The sequence below is a fragment of the Festucalex cinctus genome, chromosome 1 (assembly GCF_051991245.1).
Source record: "Festucalex cinctus isolate MCC-2025b chromosome 1, RoL_Fcin_1.0, whole genome shotgun sequence".
In the NCBI taxonomy this organism is placed as follows: Eukaryota; Metazoa; Chordata; class Actinopteri; order Syngnathiformes; family Syngnathidae; genus Festucalex; species Festucalex cinctus.
In genome coordinates, this window is record NC_135411.1 from 66,048,641 (window position 1) to 66,073,208 (window position 24,568).

The 24,568-nt window shown below is 44.1% G+C and overlaps 1 protein-coding gene across 2 annotated transcripts in view; it reads right to left on the reverse strand.

Annotated features, from left to right (window-relative positions):
* The window catches only part of cpdp (CPD photolyase), a 31,655-nt gene extending 8,287 nt beyond the window's left edge, over positions 1-23,368 (reverse strand). Inside the window, exons 1-6 of one of the 2 annotated variants that reach the window (XM_077503742.1) lie at positions 23,187-23,367; positions 22,805-23,097; positions 22,559-22,707; positions 22,157-22,339; positions 21,885-22,043; positions 19,706-19,904 (exon numbers count right to left, since the gene is read on the reverse strand). In XM_077503742.1, coding sequence (XP_077359868.1) covers positions 19,706-19,904; positions 21,885-22,043; positions 22,157-22,339; positions 22,559-22,707; positions 22,805-23,057 — 943 coding nt within the window. In that variant the 5' untranslated portion in view covers positions 23,058-23,097; positions 23,187-23,367. Of the gene's footprint in view, positions 1-19,705; positions 19,905-21,884; positions 22,044-22,156; positions 22,340-22,558; positions 22,708-22,804; positions 23,098-23,186 lie in introns of both variants that reach the window. The other variant, XM_077503749.1, reaches the window with a different exon arrangement.
* Positions 23,369-24,568: the final 1,200 nt, after the last annotated feature.

Below are 24,568 nucleotides of genomic sequence, written 5' to 3' on the forward strand. Positions count from 1 at the left end.
TGTGGTATGCTCGAGCCCACTAGCAGCAACTAGGTTCCTGACTATATAAAAATAAAAACAATCAGATACAAAATACCAAATACAGAAGCAGCGAAAACAGAAGTTGTAACGATGTGGTGGCTCTCGTTAACAGGGAGAATCTTGGCAGGATTAAGTTGCCAAATTGAGATTAAAATATTCTATGTACATAGACCATATTTGTTTAAATCTTGATACTTGATTTTTATTTAAGGCAGAGATTTTTTCCATTGAGATATAATTTATTAGTAAGTTTAACCAGTGGTCGATATTTAGAGATTGTTTATTTTTCCAATTGACAAGGATTATTTTTTTAGCAATAGTAAGGGCTATAAATATAGATTGAGATTGTTTACATGGTAACTCAGTTATTGTTAAGTCACCTAGTAAACACAATCTTGGAGATAAAGGAAGCCGACAGTTTAATATATCAGCGAGCTTTTCCAAGATTTTAGTCCAGAAATGCAGCACTGGAGTACATGACCATAAAGCATGAAGATAAGTATCGGCAGTGTTTTGTGAGCACTGGAGACAAATGTCGGAGTCAGAGAGTCCCATTTTTTTCATCATATATTGTGTAATATATGTTCTATGAAGTATCTTATATTGGATAAGTTGCAAATTTGTCTGTTTGGTCATTTTAAATACATTTTCACAGATTTGGGTCCAAAAGTCTGGTTCCGGAACTATAGACAAGTCTTTTTCCCATTTTAAAGTCGGTAAATAAGTTTTATTTGTGTATAAAAATAACTTATATATTTTTGATATTTTCTTTATTGTTGTTGGAGAAAGCTTTATAATATCTTTAGCTAAGACAGGCAGTTGGAGCGTATCCTGAAGTGTTGGGATTTGTTTCTTAACCATATTTTTAACTTGCAGATAATGTAAGAAATTTCCCTTTTTTATTTAATATTTCTGGACCAAGTTTGTATACGATATAAACTTATTATCTGAGAAAAGTTGATGAAGGTGTGTAATTCCTTTCTGCTCCCATAAGCTTAAATGGAACGACTGATTATTAAGTTGAAAGTCGGGGTTATGCCAAATGGGAGAGAGCCCACAGGGCGCCAATTGGGAGTTTGTAATTTCTAATGCCTTCCACCAGGCAGTCAGGGTGGCGGCTATCATTGGGTTTTTAAAACAATTATGTCGTCTTATTGATTTTGTAATAAAGAGTAAATCTGACAGTCTAAGATTATTACAATCCTTCTGCTCCAATTCCAACCAACAGTTAGTATCTCTGTTGGGTTGTGTCCATAGCACAAGATATTGTAGTTGATTAGCTAAATAATAGTACATAAAGTTTGGTGCCTCTAAACCTCCTTTAGATTTACTTTCCTGAAGAGTAGATAGACTAATTTTGGCTTTTTTTTTTATTCCAATAGAATTTTATGATAGCAGAGTCCAGCGATTGGAACCAGTTAGACGTAGGTTTAAATGGAATCATTGAAAATAAATAATTAATCTTTGGTAAAACTTTCATTTTTATAGTAGCTATCCGTCCTATTAAAGAGATCGGAAGATTATTCCAGCGCTCCAGGTCACTACGGATACTGTCCAATAATGGTGAAAAATTTAAAGAAGTTAATTCAGTTAACTTAGGTGAAATTTTAACACCTAAGTATTTTAAATTACCTGTAGGAAAGGAGTAGTGTGGATCCTGACTTGTAGGATTCCATGAATTTTCTGTAATAGGTAATAATGTTGATTTTGTCCAGTTAATAGAGTAATCTGATAAGTGAGAGAATTTAGTTATTAATTTAAATGCTTCCCCTAGCGAGATAGCAGGTTCTTCTAAATAGAGTAATATATCATCGGCATATAGATTAATTTTATGTTCTATTGTCCCGGAGTGGATTCCTTGGATCCGTCTATCCTGACGTATAGCTAATGCAAGCGGCTCAATAAATATAGCAAATAATAAAGGAGACATTGGGCACCCTTGTCTTGTTCCCCTTTGTAGAGTAAAACTCTGTGATGTAATCCCATTAGTAGTAACTGTAGCTTTAGGAGAATCATATAATATTGAGACCCATTGAATGAATGACTCCCCGAAGCCGAATTTATTTAAGACAGCAAAGAGGAAGGACCAGTTAACTTTATCGAATGCTTTTTCTGCATCCAGCGAAATAACAACTGCCTTTTTATCATACCGCTGTGACATACTAATCAAGTTAAAGAGTCTCCTAATATTATTAGTAGAATGAGAGGCATCAGTCATAAAAATTCACATTATCAGAAAGCAGTTTGAAGACCCTACTTGACCGCAGATTTTTAGGCAACCATTTTTTTTAAGGGATATTTAATTTACAGTATACAGGCAAGTCCAAATTTAGAATTACGTGCCTTCAGTGTAGTACCATGTTGTGCCACAATATGCCACGCAGCACTACTGGAAAACATGCAGCAGAAATTAAACACAAGAAGAAGAGGTAGTATACTGTTTAGTTCACCGAAATTCACCTGCACATCTCTCCTCACAACTTCAACCTCTGAAAACATCAAAACAATTGCCACAGTATTTTGTATTTTATAGGCAGTAAGCCTTTTTTCACCATACAGTGCACTCGTAAGTTTACATACCACTAGGGCAAACTTTCAAGTACAACTGTATGCTAATTACAGTTAGCGCATATACGTCACATGATGCATCATGCTAGCAGACTTTTATTAGATGAAATGATTATGAGTTGGCTTAACATTTTAGTTTTTAAATGTTACAATGTTGAATTCGTATTTATTTTTTTGTGAGTTTTACGGTAAACTCCAACTGCGACAAGACAGCTTAAAGCAAGCACACTGTTTCCCTCTTATTCGGAGAAATGTGTGAGCAATGAGCTCTTCTCTTGAGCTCTTGCTCAAAACGAAGTTGTAATCTGTCTTTTGGCAAGAGAGTGAGAACAGGAACCAAGGAATACTTTCAGAAAAAAATGTGTATTTTGACAATTAAGTCTTAGTATGTTTTAATTGTGTTTACAGTGAATGAGAGGGGTCAAACTATAACAAATAAAAAATACATTTAGATGGTCTCTGTATAATGGAAAACGTATTCAGGTATGAGTGGGTCACTTGCTTGCAGGTAGATTTTTGGTGTGTAAGCTTGTCAGAACACACCCTGTTTGAGAGACAATAAAAACGTTTGGACTCAGTCTGTGTTCTTAATCTCGTCTCCAAGTAGATTTTCTACTTTAACCCTGACACTACATCACACATTTTTCCCAATCGTAATTTAGTCTGGAACATAAATAAGGGTTCAACAGTTGAACTAAAAACTGGGTTGTGCTTACGGCACGCGGATGCAAGCAGCAAGCACTTGTGCCGCTTCATGATATACTGCTGAGATCAATGGTTCTCTGGAGAAATCAATAGAAGAGCCCTGTGACAAAAGTAATCCAGCGGTTGAAGGGTAAGAGGCAGCAGCATGATCGCGCGGGAAATTGCCACACAGCCGCATTATGGATGGAAGCGGCGTGGAGCGACGGCAACGTCGGCCTAGCTAGAGATTCATTTACGCAGAATGTGCTTTTTTTTATTGAGTGAGCCCCTTTTGGAAGCACTTAACCGCTGTTTCATTTTTTATTTTTTATTTTTTTTGCACTGCACTTACATTGGTCAAAAACAGACTGGAATGGAAAAGTTAATGCTAATTTTCTTGTTTCTACATATTTGCTAATTATGAATTTTCTTACTAGATTACTTAACTTAGATAACTTAACTGTGATTAATCGCTGAAAAACGCCCAAGTGCTTTCCAAAATAAAAGCATTACTTTTGGTCATAATGTGAAGGGAGGAAAAATATTTATTGAAAAAGTGCTTTGACCTCATCTTAGTCGATTGAAAATCCACTAACTTAATGCTAACACACAATGCAAAATTGTTGTGTGCTGAGGGGTTGGATCCCATGACGCAGACACAAATAACATTTTATCTATTTATTCACATTGTGAGGCAGAAACTAAGAGAGCTGTACTCAGTGTAACAACTATTGCCTAGGTCCATTTCACCCTCTAATTTTTTTTAAGTTTGCTTCTCCTAAAGCAAATTCTCTGCAGTGCATGAATATTCCACTGCCCAGACAGGATCCAAGCCTGGTCAGCTCGGCAGGTGGCTACCCAGCCACCAACAAAACTCTTTTGAAGCCGCTGACCAGGTGACAAAGGAATTTATGCGTCTGCCGAAGGAGTGTATTTCAAGCAGTCTTCTCGGAGCCCGAACAAATGGCTCCAATGGTTTGGAATACACAAATGACCGATCAAAGGAATGTTCATGACTTCTTATCAATCACAAAAGGATACTCTGGCGCCTCGCCCTTCCTGGAACGTCTAGATGGAGCAACAACACCTCCAAGTGGCGAAACTTGGAACTATCCTTAGTGACAATTCACATAAGTAATCGCATTTTACACATTTATATCATGGTAATTCTTGACAGACAACTGAACTACGAATGATTCATGTAATATCTTGTGTGTATGAACATCCTATTTCATGTGTACTCCATAAAGAATGAAAGATAACCAATATCTCTCAGTTCAGTCAGATTAGACAAGTAGAAGTTACCTCACAAGTTAGTTTATGATGCATTAATTACAATGTGTGTTAAACGGGTTGTGTGGGGAAAACTGATTTGCCAGACTGACCAAATTTAATGCCAAATTATTAATCTTTTTAATAATTTTCCTCTGAGAGTCTGCGCGAGCGAACAGAAGGGTGTGCCTTCACCTGCTCGCCCCACCCAGAGACTATAAAAAGGATGAGCAGTCCACTGCCCGTGCTCTTGCCCTCTTCCTGCTCTCACAAGCCCCAACCAAAAAAACTCCCAGGCTGCTCGAACTCTTTGTTCTAAGAGACTTGCAAACCACGTGGCCTTTTTCTTCCCTGGCAGGATCCGTTAACGAGATCGGATCCTCCACGCCACGCCAAAGCAAGTTCAACTGCAACGCTGACTAAAGACTCTTTCGTTTTTTTGTTCCACTATCGGTGCTTACCCGCCCGACCTTCGCGGTCCCGGGTACACTTGCAACGCACCGCCGGACTCAAGGTTGTGCACCTAAGCCGCGCACCGCACCTGCTACTTGGTGGCGCTCCGCCGCAGTGCCAACGCACCTCCAACGGCTGGCCTTCCCCGTACGCAGGCGCGTACTGACCGAGCTGCAACACTGGAACCGGGCAGCCGTCCGGCAGAACCAACCTCGCCAAGTCGACCAACCAATCAAGGGACGAGCCGCGCAACTACGTCAGGCCCCTGGCGTGGATCCCTTGCTAACCTGTGGAATAAACCTTTTTTTTCTTGCCTTTTTCAACGAACATTGACTAGTTTTCCCCCTTTGTCAAAAAGGCCGCCACTTCTGTTCGTTGCTACGCAACTCCAGGTCTCGTAAGTGCGCTTGATTTCTACCTCGGCGTATCCACTGTGTGCCACTTACGTTTGAAACATCACAAATCTGGCAGGTCAAATTTTCTCTTTTCCCTGTTTCTTTATTCATTCGCATTCCTTCCTTATTTTCATTCGCTGTATTTTATTTCTTTTCTTCTGACGGTAGAATAGTTAGATAGGCAGTATTTTGATTCTGTAGTGTAGCAATCGTGAATAAATGCATGTTTTATAAACTTTATTCCGCCTAAGTCATCTGTGTTTCCGAGTGGATTATTATTCTTTTGTTAGTACAACGAACCACTGAATATCGAGTGTGGCGACTTTAGATTATCAATGACTGATGAAAGAAGGATTTTGGTCGTTGTTTGCTCCTGTTAACCCAAGCAAATTCAACGTGGTGCCCCAGAGGTTATCGAGGTAAATACAATTTACCTCTGTAACGTCCAGATTATTCATTCGTCCAAAAGACGACCCAATTATCGCTACATAATGGTGCCCCGAGTGAGGCTACAAAACATAAGAAGATCCACTCGAAAATACAAGACTTTGGACGTGAAAAGTAAAACACATTTCACGTAGGGTACCTAATCATTTGTCTCTGTGTAAGAAGGTAAACATTTCTTCTTACATAGAACTGCACTGACTTTTCCCTTCAGCTTTGAATCAAGCGTCTGTTAAGCCGCCATATTGCGTGTGTCACCACCGCAGTGGTTGGCGATAAGTAAACGAGAGTAACGGGATTGATTGTTGGAAGTTAGGTAAGAGCCGGTCACCGTTTGAGGAAATGGTGGCTTGTATTTGAAAACGTACGTGATAGAGCTCGAGTTGTGCAACTTTTAGATTTCAGCTGGCTGAATTTGAAGTTGCTTGTCTTTGTGTTGTTGTGTTTCCGGAAATTGTGGGAAGTCACGTGACAGCCTACGTGCGTCGCGTTGATCCGACTCGAGTTACGTGCTTCGGAGTAGCTAACCGCGAGCAACGTAAACGACGTCCGAGTCACTTTCCCCGTGTTCCTCCTACACCTAGCTTGTGGGAGAAGTTTGAGTCGTGACTGAGCTTTTGTAGCCGCCGACTCAAAGTTGCAGCTCGTGGCGAGCGGATTAACAGAGCGCTAAGACGTTAGCTGCTTACCTGTACCGTGTACGCATTTCCACAAGGTGGCGCCATAGTCCTTGTGAAGAGCTGTGTGGCTCGTGGAGGCGTGGTTGAGTACCTCCCCCTCCCTTCTCGTTGGCGAGTTTGAGCCACACCTGCAGATGCCCCGAAAGGGAGTGAATTCTGCCAGCTGTCAGCTGTCATTCAGTGTTTGGAGTGACACAGATCACTCGAGCTTGCTCCACTGTCAATAGACAACTGACCCCCCCACTGCTGCTTTCACGCCGGTGGTCCTTGCTCCGCGACAATTCTGATTCAATGTCACTTCACATTGCTTTTTGAATTGTTTTCCGTGTCGAGCGTTGTACTTAGTGATGGTCGTCACTGTTAGTACGCAAGGATAATAAAAAAATTATCCACGTCCGATTAAACGCAGTTGTAGGCTTAATTGACTGGTTGCGTTTAACGATTATAGTAATAGCCACCGCATTCTAGTCTTTTACGCTGCCTAGCGTGAGAGCAATTACGGTTGCATCAACAAAACATACTGCTGGGTCAAATTAATATAAAGGAACTATTTACACTGTTGTGTTTTTCTCTTTTTTCCTTTTTTTTCCATATTCCCTCTTATCCAGTTTCATACTAGGCTAACTAGCTGTATGCTCGACTTAACATTCTACTTAATTTAGGGTTTTGTGTTTGTTTAGTTGGTTTGGTAGACCTAGTATTATTATTATTATTTCCTTCCCTTTTATTTGTTTTTCTTCTCATTTTTATCCATTATTTTTAATTTTTTTGTTTTGTTTGTTCTTTTGTTTTTGTTTTTCGGTTGTGTCTTAGTTAATAAGAAGGTGTGAGTTCGAATGAGCTATTATTAGAGAGGCAGCTCTAATATTTCTGTACAGTTTTGCAGTTTTTGTGTCCCAAAAACCCCGTCCACAAGACATTTGCATAAAACTGTACTGACACTGTAATCGGTCATTTGACTAAGACTATTAACCCCTTTTAAGTTTATTTTCCCCTTTTTGCTTTGTTGTTTATTTAATTTAATTTTAATTTCAACTTTTAACTCGACTTCAAAAAAAAAAAAAAAAAAAAAAATTTGGGGGGAATTTTTTTTTTTGATTTAGCTTTTGGGATTGACCGCTGTAACATTTCAGAGTTACTCTGTCCCTCATTCAAGCTATTCTTTGCTGAGTGAATAAAGTTGAAGTTAGTATTATTAATTTTTTTATTTTTTCATTTTTCTTTATTTATTATTTTATTTTTGTTGCTGTTTGTTTTTGTTTGTTTTGATAACTGGAATTGATTTTTCACAACTATAGTGTAAGCTGTGGGTTGCATAGCCCACTACAAATCTTTTGCTTTTGTGGCAATTTCCCTTTTGATAATTTGAACCCAGTGTGTATTGTTGACGATAATACTTGATAGCGGTAGTTAGCTAACTGCGTACGCTAATTAACTAACTATTAAACGCTAGTATAAGTTGATCGTCTAAAAGCTATTGACAATATGGCAGCACCCCGAGAGACTCCCAGCCCCTGTGAGAGCTTAGAGACCTTAGCTCAACTGGTGCAGAAGCTGACCAAGGACTTCTTACCTGGATACGCTGAGTCTATTCGGCATGCGGATGTCAATACGCTAAATGATAACCTCGCGCAACTCATGAGCGACGCTGAGACAAAAGCCCTAAAAGACAAATCACTCATTCGAATGCTCGGATGTCTGACTTTGAACCTTGCCGCTCAGTTGAAGCTCAGCGATGCCGAGGATTGTCAAGTGAAACACCAACTTGACATGGCACGACAGCAGAGCCGTGACGCCACGGCACAGCTTGAAGCCGCCCATGACCGAGTGAAGGTCATGGAGACCCAGCTGGACGACGTTAAAGCGCAGCTGGATGAGGCAGAAGCCCGCGCAGATGCGGTGCTAGCCGAAAATCTGGGCAGTGATGCAGATGAGTCTGCTTCCACTGACGACTCCCATCAAAAGATTGGTGAGTTAACCCAAGCTCTCGCGTCCGCCGAAGAGACGAATCGAGAGCAAGAACAACTGCTGAGATCCGCGGCAAATGAAATTCACAAACTAAAAGCAGAGGTGACTGACTTGACTGAACGACCGTCAAAAGACCAACTTCGGCTAGCAGAAGCTAATTACTTTCGGGTGAGTTCGTCGCTAGCTCAGTCAACCGATGAAGTGAAGCGCCTCCAAGTTCAGGTACAGACCTTTAGGGAGGAACGTAATGCCGAAGTGGACCGCTCATATGACCTGCGAACCAAATTAGCATTGACTGAAGCCGAGGTTACCCGCCTCCGACAATGCCAGCAGGAATATGAGACAGAGTTAGCTCATATTAAACATGAGTTACAACGCGCGCAGCAGTTGCATGAGGTCTCCCGAGGAGCCTCCCGGCCGGGAGCTCCACCCCCACGCAGACCTCCTGATCCCAGAGCCACAGCACCACAGCTCAAACTGCCACCTGAGTCCGGAACCGCCTGGAGGACGCCGCCAGTGACCACCGCCGCTTTAGGCCTGGCACCTCCAATGGCCGCCTCCCCACACGCTTTCGGGCCATCAGGTGATGACAGTTTCCAACGTGGACCCATGTCGACTCCCCCGTTGGAGGGACAAATGGGCGTGGCCTGGAAAGATTTGGACAAGCTGGCTCGAAATATAACCAAATTCGAACCGAAACCAGGGGGGTCCCACAACACAACAGAGTACTTGAAAGACATCAACTATCATCTCCAGCGGTTCCCAATGGCAACCGTGGAAGATAAGTTGTACTTGATCAAAATGACGTCCAGCCGAGCAGTCAACAGACTGCTGGAACGGCAGCCCGCTGATGTGTTGTCTGACCCCTTGGCACTGCACCAAGCCATCTCACGCGAGTTTGACGGTTCTCCTGGGTTGTCGGGCATGGAAGTCGCCATGTTCGTCAAACAGGGAAAGCAGGAGGCTCCTCAGGCTTTCTATAGTCGTCTTCGCGATGCCTATTTTGGGACTCGTAACGAGCCCAACATGGAGGAAGATCCTGGTTTTAAAACGTTGTTTGTCCGAAACCTACAACAAAACCTTAACCACTACTTGGGACTGGCTTTGTGTCCTGAGACACTGAATAGCTCGCAGCTACGTGACTTAGCAGCTAGGGGCTATGCAAAGCTAAAATTATCCGCCCCCAAGGCAGGCGACGCAGGAATTTATAAAGTGGACGTGGGTCCTCCTTCAGAGCTGGAGGGAGCTTGCTCCTTTGCTCCGAGGGAAGACCAGACTAAATCCAAAAAGTCAAAACAGTCCCGCGCCCCGCGAAACCGGAAACCGCGCTCCAAAACCGACTACTCGCGTGACGAGAAAGCGGACGGAGAAAAGCAAGCTGACGACCGCCGGCGCTCCAAAGTTGCTAAAGGTAAGCCCGATTCGCGCTATCATCCAAAACGTGATAAAGTCGAACGCGCGCCAGCAACCGATTCCTGCCGCGAGTCCCGGAACCGCCAAGCCGTCTCCGAGACTGGCCACAACGCAGTTGCCAACGGCATATTGAAGGCACTCCTGAAATTGTCAAAAGACTCGTCAAAAGACCCGCCTTTATGACTAACCGACGGCCGGATGCCCACTCAAGTGACCCACCAGCAGAGGTCACCAGAGGGGCCTCCAGTAGCCGACACTCAGACACCTACTAAACTGCCTTCTGACTCAACAATATTGGTACTGCAGGCTGATCCAAATACAGCAGACCCGCATGTATCGCGATCAACCGATGACGTGAGACCGTTCCAACAGCTTTTAGGTGACCTCACCACCAGGGGGATGGCTCGTAAATTCTATCTGAGCGTCACCCTGGAGCGAGCTCTAACCTACGAAGCCCTTGTAGATCCCGCCGCGGACATCACGGTGATGTCCAACACGGTGTTCGAACAACTCCGCGCCGCGTCACAAGCTAACAGTCGACCGCTCCGCCTACGGCGGTGCCCACTCACCGTTAGCGCTTTCTCACCTACTAACACAAAGCTGGAATCTGTCGCGATGGTACACTGGTCCATTGGCCCCATGGAATTCATTCATCCAGTCTATGTGGGACCCATTGAGTCAGTCCCCCTTCTTATTGGCCAAGACCTGTTGTTCCGCTTCCAACCCATCATAGACTACCAGAGACTCCAGATTTGGGCCCAGGTGCGGCAGGCCCTGCCGACATTTCCTTCGGGCCCTGACCAGGCTCAGCTCTGCACTGTGACTCGGGCGCAGCCACCCCACGGGGAAGCAGACGCCCCCACAGGGAGCTGGAACACCACTCAGTCCAAGGCAGGACCCCTCGCGTCCCCGACAAAGGACCGGCTGAGAAGCCATGACACCTTTCTTTGTGACCTTGACCCACCACCGCCTGATGCAGGGTACGCCCCACGCATCATCGGAGGTGTCCACGTGCAAGGTGCACCTGTTCTTGACGCTGTCCTCGCCTTGTGGGCTGACAAGTCAGCCATTTCTGCAGCATTCGCTGACAACTTGCGAGATCTCGACCCGAACATTCTTTTCGTCTCTAAGTCTTGCCGGTTTCCGTTGAACACGGAACCTCCTCTTACAATAACTGCAGTGGGCGTGTGCGCCTTAAACCTTCAGTGGAAGCAGCACTCACTGACCCACTACTTCTTGGTTGTCCCGGACGCGCCTCACACCCTTTTTGTGGGTGCAGATTTGCTTGTTCGTCTTGCCGTCCATGTGGACACCATCAACAACGTGCTTTGGTCCCTCACCAACTCGGAACCTCTAGCTTGTGTTCCCAGTCTTCCAAACATGAAGTCCGGACAGACCATCCCAGATGCTTGCGAAGTCTTAAACGAGGATGAAGTGATCGCTCCGGCGACCACGATCAACATTCCGGTTCGCTTGGTGGCGCGAGCTAACCAGGTCTTGAATGCTAACTCCGCTTTCTTTCAACCTTCATCGGAATTCATGAACCTGTCGTTACTCTTGGAGGCCACGCCCATCGTGGACGCCTCCCTCACCACTCTGATCTTGGTTCACAACCCCCTTTCGTACGACGTTCGCACACCAAAAGCGACCCGTCTGGGCCTGCTCATCCGTTCCGACTTCCACGACTTCACTCTAACGGTGCCTGTGGTTGGACACATTCCATCTGACTTGTTCTTGACTGAAGACACCGGTGGCCGAAGACTCACCAGGCCATCTCAGCTTGTTACGGTCAACCCTGCCGGTCCCACCAACGATGAAGACATCGTCCGAGTGGACCTGGGGACAGACCAACAACTGGTGATTTATGCCTTGAGCGCGTTGCCTCCAACGCCCTCCAGCATTCCCTCTGGAAACCCAGAGAGACCTCAACCAACCACGACTCCAAATGGGGACCTTCAACCGTACCCAGAGTTCGAGGCGCACCTCCAAGAAGTTCTGCACCGCGCCGACGCGCTCCGGTCCGAACAGGACCGCGAACGTTTGCGCACCGTGTTAATGAAATACACACCCTCTTTTGCCAAGGACTCTTTGGATTGCGGGTTGACGGCACTACATGTAGTCCGCATCCCGACTCAGCCCGGCGCTCCTCCAACTTTCGTGCGCCAGTACAAGATTCCGATAGCTTCTTACGAACCAGTACAGAAGACTATCGACGCCATGCTGGAAAAGGGCATCATTCGCCCCTGTAACAGCACCTATTCGGCTCCATTGTGGCCAGTCTTGAAGCCAAACGGTACATGGAGACCAACCATTGACTATCGCAAACTGAACCAACAGGTTCCTCTTTCGCGATGGCCCATGACACAACTTGAACAGGAACTTCCCAAGGTTCGAGATGCCAAATTCTTCACCACCATCGATGTGGCTTCGGGGTTCTGGACGATCCCAGTAGACCCCAGGGATCAATACAAGTTGGCAATCACCTTTGGCAACAAACAGTACACTTTCAACCGGTGTCCATTCGGCTACGCCAACTCGCCAGCCGAATTTAACATCTTCCTCAACAAGGCGTGCCCTGATGCCGCCGCCAGGGGCAACCTCATTTATGTCGATGACATTATGATGAGGAGCTCCTCTTTGGATGACCACTTGATGGAAATCGACCACGTTCTTGGACAGCTGTCTTCTGCAGGTGCCAAACTGTCCCTCCTGAAAGGTCAGTGGTGTCGCACGAAGGTCAACTACGTGGGGATCTTGGTTGGGCCGAACGGGATTGAACCACAATCCAGCCGTATTCAAGGCCTTCTTGACATCAAAACCCCAGCCGATGTGTCAAAATTGCGCAGCTTCCTTGGCGTGTGCAACTATTCGCGCCAATTCATTGAACACTTTGCTGACATAGCACGCCCTCTTACTAACCTGCTGAAGAAAGACACCCCCTTCGATTGGGGTGACGAACAAAGCAACGCGATGAATATGCTAAAACAAAATCTGGGCTCCGCCCCCTGTCTCGCGTACCCCGATAGCAACAAGGAATTTTTCTTGGAAGCAGGATTCTCCGACCATTGTTTGAGTGCGGGTCTATACCAAATGTACGACCAGGATAAACGCGTCGTGGCGTACGCCAGTAAAACGTTGAACGGCCCTGAGTTGAAATACTCCGACTGCGAAAAAGCCCTGCTTTCCACAGTATGGGCAATCAAACATTTCTCAAACTACATTGGATGTCAAAAAGTAACGATTGATACTAACCATCATCCGGTTACTTTTCTTAACAACCAACGCATTCGAGACGGTGTCGTAACGAACGCGCGCATTGCCGGCTGGCTTATGGCGTTACAAAGTTACGATGTTCGAGTCCGGTACGCGAAAAACGCAAAGTTACCGCTGGGTACCGATCTAGCGATTTGCCAGAACTGTGTGTCAACTTCCCCGACCCCGCCGACAGACGTCGCCGTGGCACCGATGCCGGAATTCACGCGTCACCGCTATTTCGAGGAACATGTCTGCAAAGACATGCCTACAGCTTACGTGGATGGCTGCTCTTACCACCACCAAACCCAGCTGCAGGCTGGGGTGGGCATCGCTTGGGTCAATGACACACCGTGCAAAACACTGCAATTCCAATTGGGCCCCCACTCTTCTCAATATGCGGAAATCGCTGGCATCCTGATTACACTCAAATTGGCAGTTGAAAACGGTGTCGCGGTGCTGGTTATCTGCACTGACTCAAACTATGCCCGCCTCGCCTTCACCTGTCATCTACCGGTGTGGCGTCGAAATGGTTTCCTTACGTCAGCGAAGAAACCCGTTAAACACCGCGACCTCATCTTGACATGCGACCATTTGGTTTCCTCCAATGATATGCATGTCTATTGGAAAAAGGTCCGGGGACACTCAAAAGTCCCAGGACCTGACAAACATTTTAACGACCTAACGGACACGTTAGCCAAACAAGGGGCCCTCAACGGGACTCCTTGGACATTTGATACAGCTTGGCTGCCCACCCAGCCCACCCTGGAGGTCCACGTTCTCACGCGCCGCCGCGCTGCAGCCGCCGCTGAGTCTCGCGACGCCCCCACACGAACCCCTACGGGGCCCGTGGCGTGCGTACCGCCCGTCCGAACCTCCGATTTGGTCGCCCAACAGGCCGGCGACCCCGCGCTTTTCAAAATAATTCGGCACCTTTCTGATCCTGTCGCCAACCCCGTACCGCCTGACGCGTTGAGTGACGACAGCGACTTCAGAGACTTGCTCTCCGTGCTGCAAAGGCTGCGTCTCGTTAAGGGCCTTCTGGTTTATGACTCCGGGTCTCCACCTGCCCTGCGGTTGGTGGTTCCACGGAGCCAAAGGGGGGTCTTGCTAACATACGCCCACGACGCGCCTTATGCAGGCCACCGCGGATTCAAGGCCACTGTCACCGCACTACAACAGGTGGCATACTGGCCGCGCATGCATAATGATGTAGCAACCTACATCAAAGGATGCCTGGTTTGCTGCCAGTTTCAGCCAGCAAACCCAAGTCACCGAGCACCACTCCAACAGAAAGGAGTCAACTTCCCATGGTCTGATCTGCAAATTGATTGGGTGGGACCACTGGTCAGATCTCTGAGAGGGAACAAATACTTTCTTACAGTAGTCTGCGCGTTCACCAAGTGGGTAGAATGCCTGCCTGCTCCAAACGACACCGCACACACCACTGCATGCCTGCTGATGAACCACGTGTTCTCCCGCTTTGGGTTGCCCTCACGGGTTAACTCAGACAGGGGAACCCACTTCACAGCCGAGGTAATGCAACAACTTTGGCAAATGCTCGGAATCAAGGCCCAGTTGCATATTAGCCATCACCCGCAGTCATCAGGACAGGTGGAGCGGACTAATCGCACCGTGGTAAATTTGCTGAAAAAGTTTGTTGTTTCCAACCATCGGGACTGGGACACCCGACTCCCACTGATCCTCATGGCGATTCGAGCCACCCCTCACGAATCCACAGGGGTGGCCCCCTTTGAAATGATGACCGGACGGCGAATGACGCTCCCCCTGCACCTGATGTACCAGCCAGGAGAAACAAACCTAGCCACGGCATACACGGCCTCCCAGTACGTGGAGGACTTGCAAGCCCACCTCCGAGCCACGTTTGCATTTGCTCAACAACAGCTTAAGCAAAGTGCAGAAGGTCAGAAAACCTACTACGATAGGAAAGCCTCACGAACCGAGTTCGAAATAGGTGATCGAGTATGGTACTACTTGTTCGCGCAACCAAATGCTACTACTCCGCGTGCCCAGAGGGGCATCGCCCGAAAATTTCTTCCCCGGTGGTCAGGACCATACGAAATCGTCGACAAACTGTCACCCGTCGCCTATCAAATTAGGATGAATAAAGGACGTCAGGGGGACCAACTAAGGTGGGTCCACCGAAACCAGATCAAAAGTCACTGCGGCTTTGAACGTCTGAGAACGCAATCGAGCGAATCTCAGGACCAGCATACGCGCGAAACTGACAAAGGGGGGTCACCAGCTGACTCCGAGTCGGCGACCCAACCGACACCCTCGACAGACGCGCCAAACTCCGTCGACCGACCTAGCTGAGTATCAGACGTACAAAAGGGGCGTCAACACCCCGCTGCACCTACCGAACCCCTAAGTGATACCATACTGAGCGACGCTAATCCGCTTGTCTTTGTTGGTGGCTAGAGGATGGTGTGATATGATGACGACCCTGATGTTGTGCATGACCGCTGTGGTGAGCTGACCAGAAACGGTTGAACCCGGACTTGCAGCGGAAATTGCCTTGATTGAATAACCAGGATTGGTTACGAATGATTGCGAGAAGTTAGCATACTGTGTTTTTCTACTTTATTTGCAGACGCTTGGTGCAATACTTAAGGATACGGTCCTAGCTGTAACACCGATAGCATTATGCAGAACGAGACTAGACAACTATAAAACGATTTGCAACTCAAATTCAAAAGATTATGTACACCCAAGGTGTTATAATACTTATGAATGGTATGCTGCGTGAAATCAGTTTTTTTGCTAGCCATGAAAAGCTCCCCCGTACTTAAGGCCTTCAAAAGCAGGTCAGAGTACTCTTTTTAAAGCGTTAGTGAGTCTAGCTAATCTAACTAAGCCCCTTTGCCTTCCTTCCCTTAGTCTAGCGCGACTGCCGAGGATACTCTGATTTTTTTTTTCTCTCCTTTTGCTCCTTTTTCTCCCCTCCTCCCTTTTTTCCCTTTTCCCTTCAGTTATTCTTGGATAACGCACGACTTTTTGGGTGTTTAATTACGCTATAGGAAGACGCGATAGCTAAGTACCTAGCAACGATAGTGTCGCGCTAACCGACCTAAGACTTTTTTTTGTGACGAACACCCCCAGGGGTGGAGATTTGCACCGACACGCAGGTGCCTGAGACAACCTCCCTATTTTTATAAGAGAGTTATAGCCTGAGTATAGTCCCGGGTTTTTTGAGTTTTAGAAGGCGAAAGCCTCTTTCTTGTTCTCTCTCTCTTTTCTTTAATTTGCTGTTCGTTTCCCCTAGTTACTCATAATATGATACTAGCCTTATAGCCTTAGGAAAAGTTTTCTTCCTTTTCTTTTGTTTGGAACTTCGCGTCTTGCGTCTTTCCCAGGCCCGCGCCTGTTTTGGGACCCGAGTCCCTCAGTTAGCTGACACAGTACCAAGTTAGACACACACTGTTAACTGAATACACATAGAGACACCTTGAAAACACACAGACATACCCTGCATACACATAACCAGGCAGAGGTTAGGGAAAAGTGGCACCAGTGGTATGTCTTGAGTGTTGCAGCAGAGCGTGAGTGGGACTCCGGCCGTCTGACCGTGGCCTGGACCCTGGCCACGCATCATCTGGACCCGCCAACCTGGACATCCTGAAGATTCATCCCGCTTGACGAAGGGGGGTCTGTAACAACTATTGCCTAGGTCCATTTCACCCTCTAATTTTTTTTAAGTTTGCTTCTCCTAAAGCAAATTCTCTGCAGTGCATGAATATTCCACTGCCCAGACAGGATCCAAGCCTGGTCAGCTCGGCAGGTGGCTACCCAGCCACCAACAAAACTCTTTTGAAGCCGCTGACCAGGTGACAAAGGAATTTATGCGTCTGCCGAAGGAGTGTATTTCAAGCAGTCTTCTCGGAGCCCGAACAAATGGCTCCAATGGTTTGGAATACACAAATGACCGATCAAAGGAATGTTCATGACTTCTTATCAATCACAAAAGGATACTCTGGCGCCTCGCCCTTCCTGGAACGTCTAGATGGAGCAACAACACCTCCAAGTGGCGAAACTTGGAACTATCCTTAGTGACAATTCACATAAGTAATCGCATTTTACACATTTATATCATGGTAATTCTTGACAGACAACTGAACTACGAATGATTCATGTAATATCTTGTGTGTATGAACATCCTATTTCATGTGTACTCCATAAAGAATGAAAGATAACCAATATCTCTCAGTTCAGTCAGATTAGACAAGTAGAAGTTACCTCACAAGTTAGTTTATGATGCATTAATTACAATGTGTGTTAAACGGGTTGTGTGGGGAAAACTGATTTGCCAGACTGACCAAATTTAATGCCAAATTATTAATCTTTTTAATAATTTTCCTCTGAGAGTCTGCGCGAGCGAACAGAAGGGTGTGCCTTCACCTGCTCGCCCCACCCAGAGACTATAAAAAGGATGAGCAGTCCACTGCCCGTGCTCTTGCCCTCTTCCTGCTCTCACAAGCCCCAACCAAAAAAACTCCCAGGCTGCTCGAACTCTTTGTTCTAAGAGACTTGCAAACCACGTGGCCTTTTTCTTCCCTGGCAGGATCCGTTAACGAGATCGGATCCTCCACGCCACGCCAAAGCAAGTTCAACTGCAACGCTGACTAAAGACTCTTTCGTTTTTTTGTTCCACTATCGGTGCTTACCCGCCCGACCTTCGCGGTCCCGGGTACACTTGCAACGCACCGCCGGACTCAAGGTTGTGCACCTAAGCCGCGCACCGCACCTGCTACTTGGTGGCGCTCCGCCGCAGTGCCAACGCACCTCCAACGGCTGGCCTTCCCCGTACGCAGGCGCGTACTGACCGAGCTGCAACACTGGAACCGGGCAGCCGTCCGGCAGAACCAACCTCGCCAAGTCGACCAACCAATCAAGGGACGAGCCGCGCAACTACGTCAGGCCCCTGGCGTGGCTCCCTTGCTAACCTGTGGAATAAACCTTTTTTTTCTTGCCTTTTTCAACGAACATTGACTAGTTTTCCCCCTTTGTCAAAAAGGCCGCCACTTCTGTTCGTTGCTACGCAACTCCAGGTCTCGTAAGTGCGCTTGATTTCTACCTCGGCGTATCCACTGTGTGCCACTTACGTTTGAAACATCACAAATCTGGCAGGTCAAATTTTCTCTTTTCCCTGTTTCTTTATTCATTCGCATTCCTTCCTTATTTTCATTCGCTGTATTTTATTTCTTTTCTTCTGACGGTAGAATAGTTAGATAGGCAGTATTTTGATTCTGTAGTGTAGCAATCGTGAATAAATGCATGTTTTATAAACTTTATTCCGCCTAAGTCATCTGTGTTTCCGAGTGGATTATTATTCTTTTGTTAGTACAACGAACCACTGAATATCGAGTGTGGCGACTTTAGATTATCAATGACTGATGAAAGAAGGATTTTGGTCGTTGTTTGCTCCTGTTAACCCAAGCAAATTCAACGTGGTGCCCCAGAGGTTATCGAGGTAAATACAATTTACCTCTGTAACGTCCAGATTATTAATTCGTCCAAAAGACGACCCAATTATCGCTACATCAGGAACAGTTGAGCAATAATCCGGCAAAACACACACAATTCTCAGACCCTTAAATAGACTGTCAATCAATCTCATTGGTTGTGGCTAGACATGTGAGTACTCATCCTGACATGGAATTCTCTGACTGGCTGTTGACTCCATAATTATAGATAGTTCCTGACATCAACAAATATCATATAGCATAAAAGATCCTCAACATATAGTCCAGACATCATATAGCCAAAAATTAGTTGAAACTGGATACTGTTACATCAATACCAAAACAGACACGAAATGGGTCGTGAATTCTGGCGCACAGTCATGAACTCTACTCAAACTTAACCCAGGCGTGACCCCAGACATGAGACAAGACCCAAACATTACTCCTGCACGACTCGAGTCATGACAAACATGTCATATGGTAGTTTAAGCAGTGGATATATGACCACAAACATAGCAGCAACACATGTAAACAGATGGCATAACGACACACCAATATTTTCAGAAGAGCATATATTCTTGACGCCCGCAGAAAAAAAAAAGACTGCAGCTTACCGAGTCAGTTGTGAACGTCTTCTTTGTGTATTTATGTTTGTCTTACACTGCCCCCTGGTGGCCAAGGCGCAAACACCAGAAGGAATGCCACAATGTCCATTGAGGTATCATGATGAACAAACTGTTGCTATTACTGTATATTTTTACAAAACATTATTGTAAGTACTATTTTTCTTTGGAACAACATGTAACAACATTTTTATGGGTGTGTGTTTTAGGCTGGAGTGGATTCATGGAATTTCAATTAATTTAAATAGTGAAAGCTGACAAATTAAACTCAATCAACAAAAGCACCACTGTGTGTGTGTGAATATCTTGACATAAAACATAAAAGGGTGCCTAAATCAAGGAAGCTTTATGTTAAGCAAGTATGATTAGGATTAAAACCACAGAGAAGCATGTGTGCAAGCTTGAGTAGGCAAGTGTTCAAATCATCTTTCTTCAGGGGTTCTACTAACCAAAGCGGATCCAAGGGGAGAGTTGGCTGAGCGCAGCAACATTGGGATCATTACGTTGAGTGCCAAACAGTTTGAGGCGAACGTCGATGAAGGATTCCAACATGGCCATTCCCGACATGGAGCCTGGCTCGGCCCATTGTGGCTCATCCACGCTTCTGTCCACCTGCAGGGAGGCCAGGGTTGCGGACCAATCTACTGGCTGGGTGGGTGAGTGTTACAGTGGTTCAGTAGTATAATAACATCCTCATTTTTGCAAGAACATTTTTTTTCCTGGTAAAAAGATGTCATCTTGCAAAGATAAAGTTCTCTTTTTTTCCATGCTAAAGTCGTAACATTATGATAATAGAGTAAAATTTTAACGAAGAAAGAAAACCATGTTCCAATTAATTAATATTGTTTTGAGAAAACTTATGTAATCTTATATGAGAATAAAGTCGTGTTTATCCAAGATAGGGCCCTAATAACACAAAATTGTTCCCACACTCGCCGAAAGACAGCATTCTCATTCATATTGTGTCAAAAGGAAAGTGTCCAAAATTCTAGGGGTCCTCTACAAAACAAAGAATGTTTTGAATAAAAAGTCATTATGTACATTATATTGTTAATTGTTACTACCATATTTGACCTATTATGTGGAAATATGAGGAAATGCTAACAAAACAAACAATTATCCTCTTTTCAAATAAAAAAAACAACAGCAATAAAATTATTACTTGATTAAAATATACAGAACCAATAAATTCACCTGTTTATCAAATTAAATACAATGAAGTTTCAGAATCTAGCCGAGTTTAAAATCGCACAAATAATGTACAAAGTACACAACAACCTACTTTGCCGCAATATTCAGAAGCGGTTTGAAATGAGAGAGTGGCTATGATTTAAGGAATACAAGTATCTATATGAATGAATAAATAAATAAATAAATAAATAAATACATACATACATACATACATACATACATACATACATAAACAAGAACAAATACTAAGCAAAGGTATGTTTCTATTATAAGTGTAAATTTGTGGAACAATTTGGGAATTAACAAGCTGAAAAAGTGTAAATCACTGACTGTGTTTGATGTAAATATATATGTATATGTATATATAGGTCAGTGATTAGGTCAATGCACGGCATTTCCTACGCCTGTTGTTCCAAGATGAGCGGGGTGACTCCAGTTGGTGTGCTCGGTGGTAAATTTTGCTTTAAAAAAACACCGAGACGGGACTTTAGATAAAACAAAAATAATTTGCGTTTAATTAATTAATAATTGCTGAATTGCACCCAATTGATATGATGCTGTTACGTTTTGAGCAATACGCGCATGCATGCAATTACGTACATGCATTTAATCAATGTTTGCAAATGACATTCAGATAATAAAATGCGTTATTGTCAAAATATTACGGTATTTTGTATTTATTTGATATTGGGCGAATACGCAAGTAATTTAGCTGATTAATCGTGATAAATCAAAATTAAAAAGTGTGATTAATCTGATTAAAAATTTGAATTGTTTGACAGCACTAATATATATATATATATATATATATATATATATATATATATATATATATATATATATATATATATATATATATATATATATATAGGGAAAAAAAGTCACAATATTATAGAATAATGTAGAACATTTTGTTCAAGAAAAAAAGATGTGTAATGTTTCCAAGGGCCATCTATTTTTTGTCTGCTTAAAAGGGGGAATGTTATGAGAATAGTAAATTTTTTTCCTACAATGAAGTCATAAATAATAATAATAATAATAATAATAATAATAATAATAATAATAATAATAATAAAAAATAAGAATAGTAGATATTGAAGTCAAAGCTTAACAAGGGAAGGAAGTCCTTGTGTTATAATAAAGGCCTGCTTTTTTTTACTTTTTTACAGTTAAGAATATGGTTGTGTTTTTCTAATTGTCTTAATATTGTATTGATATTCAAATCAAAGTTTTCTAATTGTCTTAATATTGTATTGATATTCAAATCAAAGTTTAACAAAGAAGAAAGTCATGTTATGAGAGAGAGAGTGAGAGAGAGAGAGAGAGAGAGAGAGAGAGAGAGAGAGAGAGAGAGAGAGAGAGAGAGAGAGAGAGAGAGAGAGAGAGAGAGAGAGAGAGAGAGAGAGGGGACTCCAGTAAAACAGACATTTAACTTACTTTGCCGTTTTTTGTTGTCGTGTAGGGGTGCTTCTCAACCACAGGGAAATCAGTGAGGAACTCTGGTAAAAGTTTAGTAATTTTTCCCCGGATTGTCCTGGCAGCATATTCAAGTTTAGGAGACGCTACCCAGCATGGAACAATATTGTGGGCATCAACCTGTAGCACAAAATCATTTGCCAAATTAAAATAAACTCTTCAACTGGGTTGAGAAAATATTCAGAGAATTCCAGATGAGCCGATTCCATTTATCGCCATGCTTTTCCATTGACCTGAATGAGTGGAACATCACCCGGAAGACATTTTTTCACATCATCCAACCACTTCAGAGGCTCCCTCAGGGGTGAGAAGTCCGTCACGACCGCCCCAAAGTCGCCATCGGACACAAAGCCAGGCAGCACTTTGCCCGCAGAGCCATGCAGCAGGTGGAACGGGATGTCTAAAGATGTGCATTCCTGTTTGATGACAAGAAAGGACTGGGGACTTACCAGATTACCTCAAAACACCACTGTCATGTCGCAATGATAGAAAGCAAAAATATTAAAAATAAATACTTTTTTTTTTTAAAACGATATAACAGCACACAAGTCTGCCCAAAAATGTTTTGGCTTGGCTGAATTTGTAATATACTGTTCTAAATGATCCGGTCCTAAATAGAAAAGTCCTTTCTGCACCTTTTCAACTTCTTCCAGACCTTTCAGCATGAAGCTGTAATGTCTCAGGGTGGACAACTCGGATTTGGGGACAAACATGCAGACACAGACATGCAGAGGCAGGTTGTTCTTCGTGGCAAGGCGTTGGGCGTGAATCAATGCCCAGTTATCTGAAGAAAAAGAGATGCCAATCACTGTATTGTTGAATTGACCATGAGGAAAAGCTGACTGTTCTTTTTCCCTCAATGCATAAAATCACGTGTTCACCTTGTACTCTCTGGTCTCTCTGCATCCAATAAAGAACTCCTTCTGAGTCTTGCTTTGCCTCTTGCGTTTCTGATATAAATCGAAGACGTTTCTTGTTGACCATCATGTCCTTATTGTTGGACCTGTGTTGTTTGACAAGTTCTTGCAACCAGCCTGCTGCTTTCACCTTCTTGCCTTCCGTGGCGGAAGCCAACTTCTGCCGCTTGCCGCTGAGCTCAGCAGCAGAGGTGGCTTTGCGCTTTTTGTCTGACATGATGGGAGCGAATGACCTCGCCAGGTAGGAGAAAAATGAGCTGTGACGTAAGAAAATAAATGAGAAAACGGAATACAGTACACTAACGCAAGACAATGCCGAAGAACGTTCAATCGTGTTCCAACTTACATCCTCGTAACAGAAATGCTTCGTGCACGGGGAAAAGAAGGTAAAAAGAATAAGACCACCAAATCGAGACGAAATTAGACTTGAATGAAATGCTCACTGAAATTTCAACCGTAGAAGCATCGTGGGTTGTTTTCGTTTACACAAGCGCGTACGAGTCATGACGTCACAATTTTGTAACACCGTGGGTCGTGTTCCATTTTGCTGCATTCGAGTCCTCGCTTTCAGTCGCTTGATGAACGAAAACCAGATTCCTTGTGTGTTTTTACGTATTATTTGGCCAATAAAGGCAATTCAGATTAAGAGATGTCCTTGCGGCTTTTCCAGGTATCTGTAATTTACTTGCATATTTACATTTCTGACAACATTTTACTTTTACTACTTTATAGTATACTTTGTCAAAAACACTGAACGCCTGTGAGTGATGGACAGGACATAAATAGAAGTGAAGTAAACGCAATTGAGATTGCTTTCAGTAATATTTTAGGGCTTTACAATGGAAAAAAACAAACAAACAAAAAACACCTACAACAGTAACATGAAGAAATGAACACACGCAGCAAATTTGGTGAAGCAAGACATTCCTCATCCAGGTACGGGTTTGTTCAAGCAATTATTTATTTATTTATTTATGAATTTATGAATTTATTTATTTATTTATTTATTTATTTATTTATTTATTTATTTATCCACACAAGGGTCGCGGGGGCTGCTGGAGCCTATCCCAGATGGCTTCGGGCAGGGTACCCTCTGAACTTGTTGCCAGCCAATCACAGTTATTAATTTATTTATTCATTTATTTATTTATTTATTATTATTTATTGTAAGTGGTCTGCTGCAAGAATGAGTCATAGCAAAAACATCCATCCATTTTCTGAACCGCTTACTCCTCCCAAGGGTTGCTGGAGCCTATCTCAGCTGGCTATGGGCAGTAGGCAGGGTACACCCTGGACTGGTTGCCAGCCAATCGCAGGGCACACAGAGACGAACAACCATCCACACACACAAGCACACCTAGGGACAATTCGGAGCGCCCAATTAACCTGCCATGCATGTCTGGAATGTGGGAGGAGACCGGAGTACCCAGAGAAGACTCACGCAGGTATGGGAAGATGCAAACTCCACCCAGGAAGGCCGGAGCCTGGACTCAAACCCAAGTCCTCAGTACTGGGAGGCGGACGTGCTAACCACTTAAGCACTATGCTGCCCCATAGCAAAAACAGCTTTCAAGCAATCAGCTTTCAAATACATTAGGTAAGCTAAAAGTGAAACTAGTTCATGTATTTATTTATTAATGTATTTATTTATGTATGTATGTATGTATGTATGTAATTATTTATTTATTTATTTAGTTAGTTAGTTAGTTAGTTAGTTAGTTAGTTAGT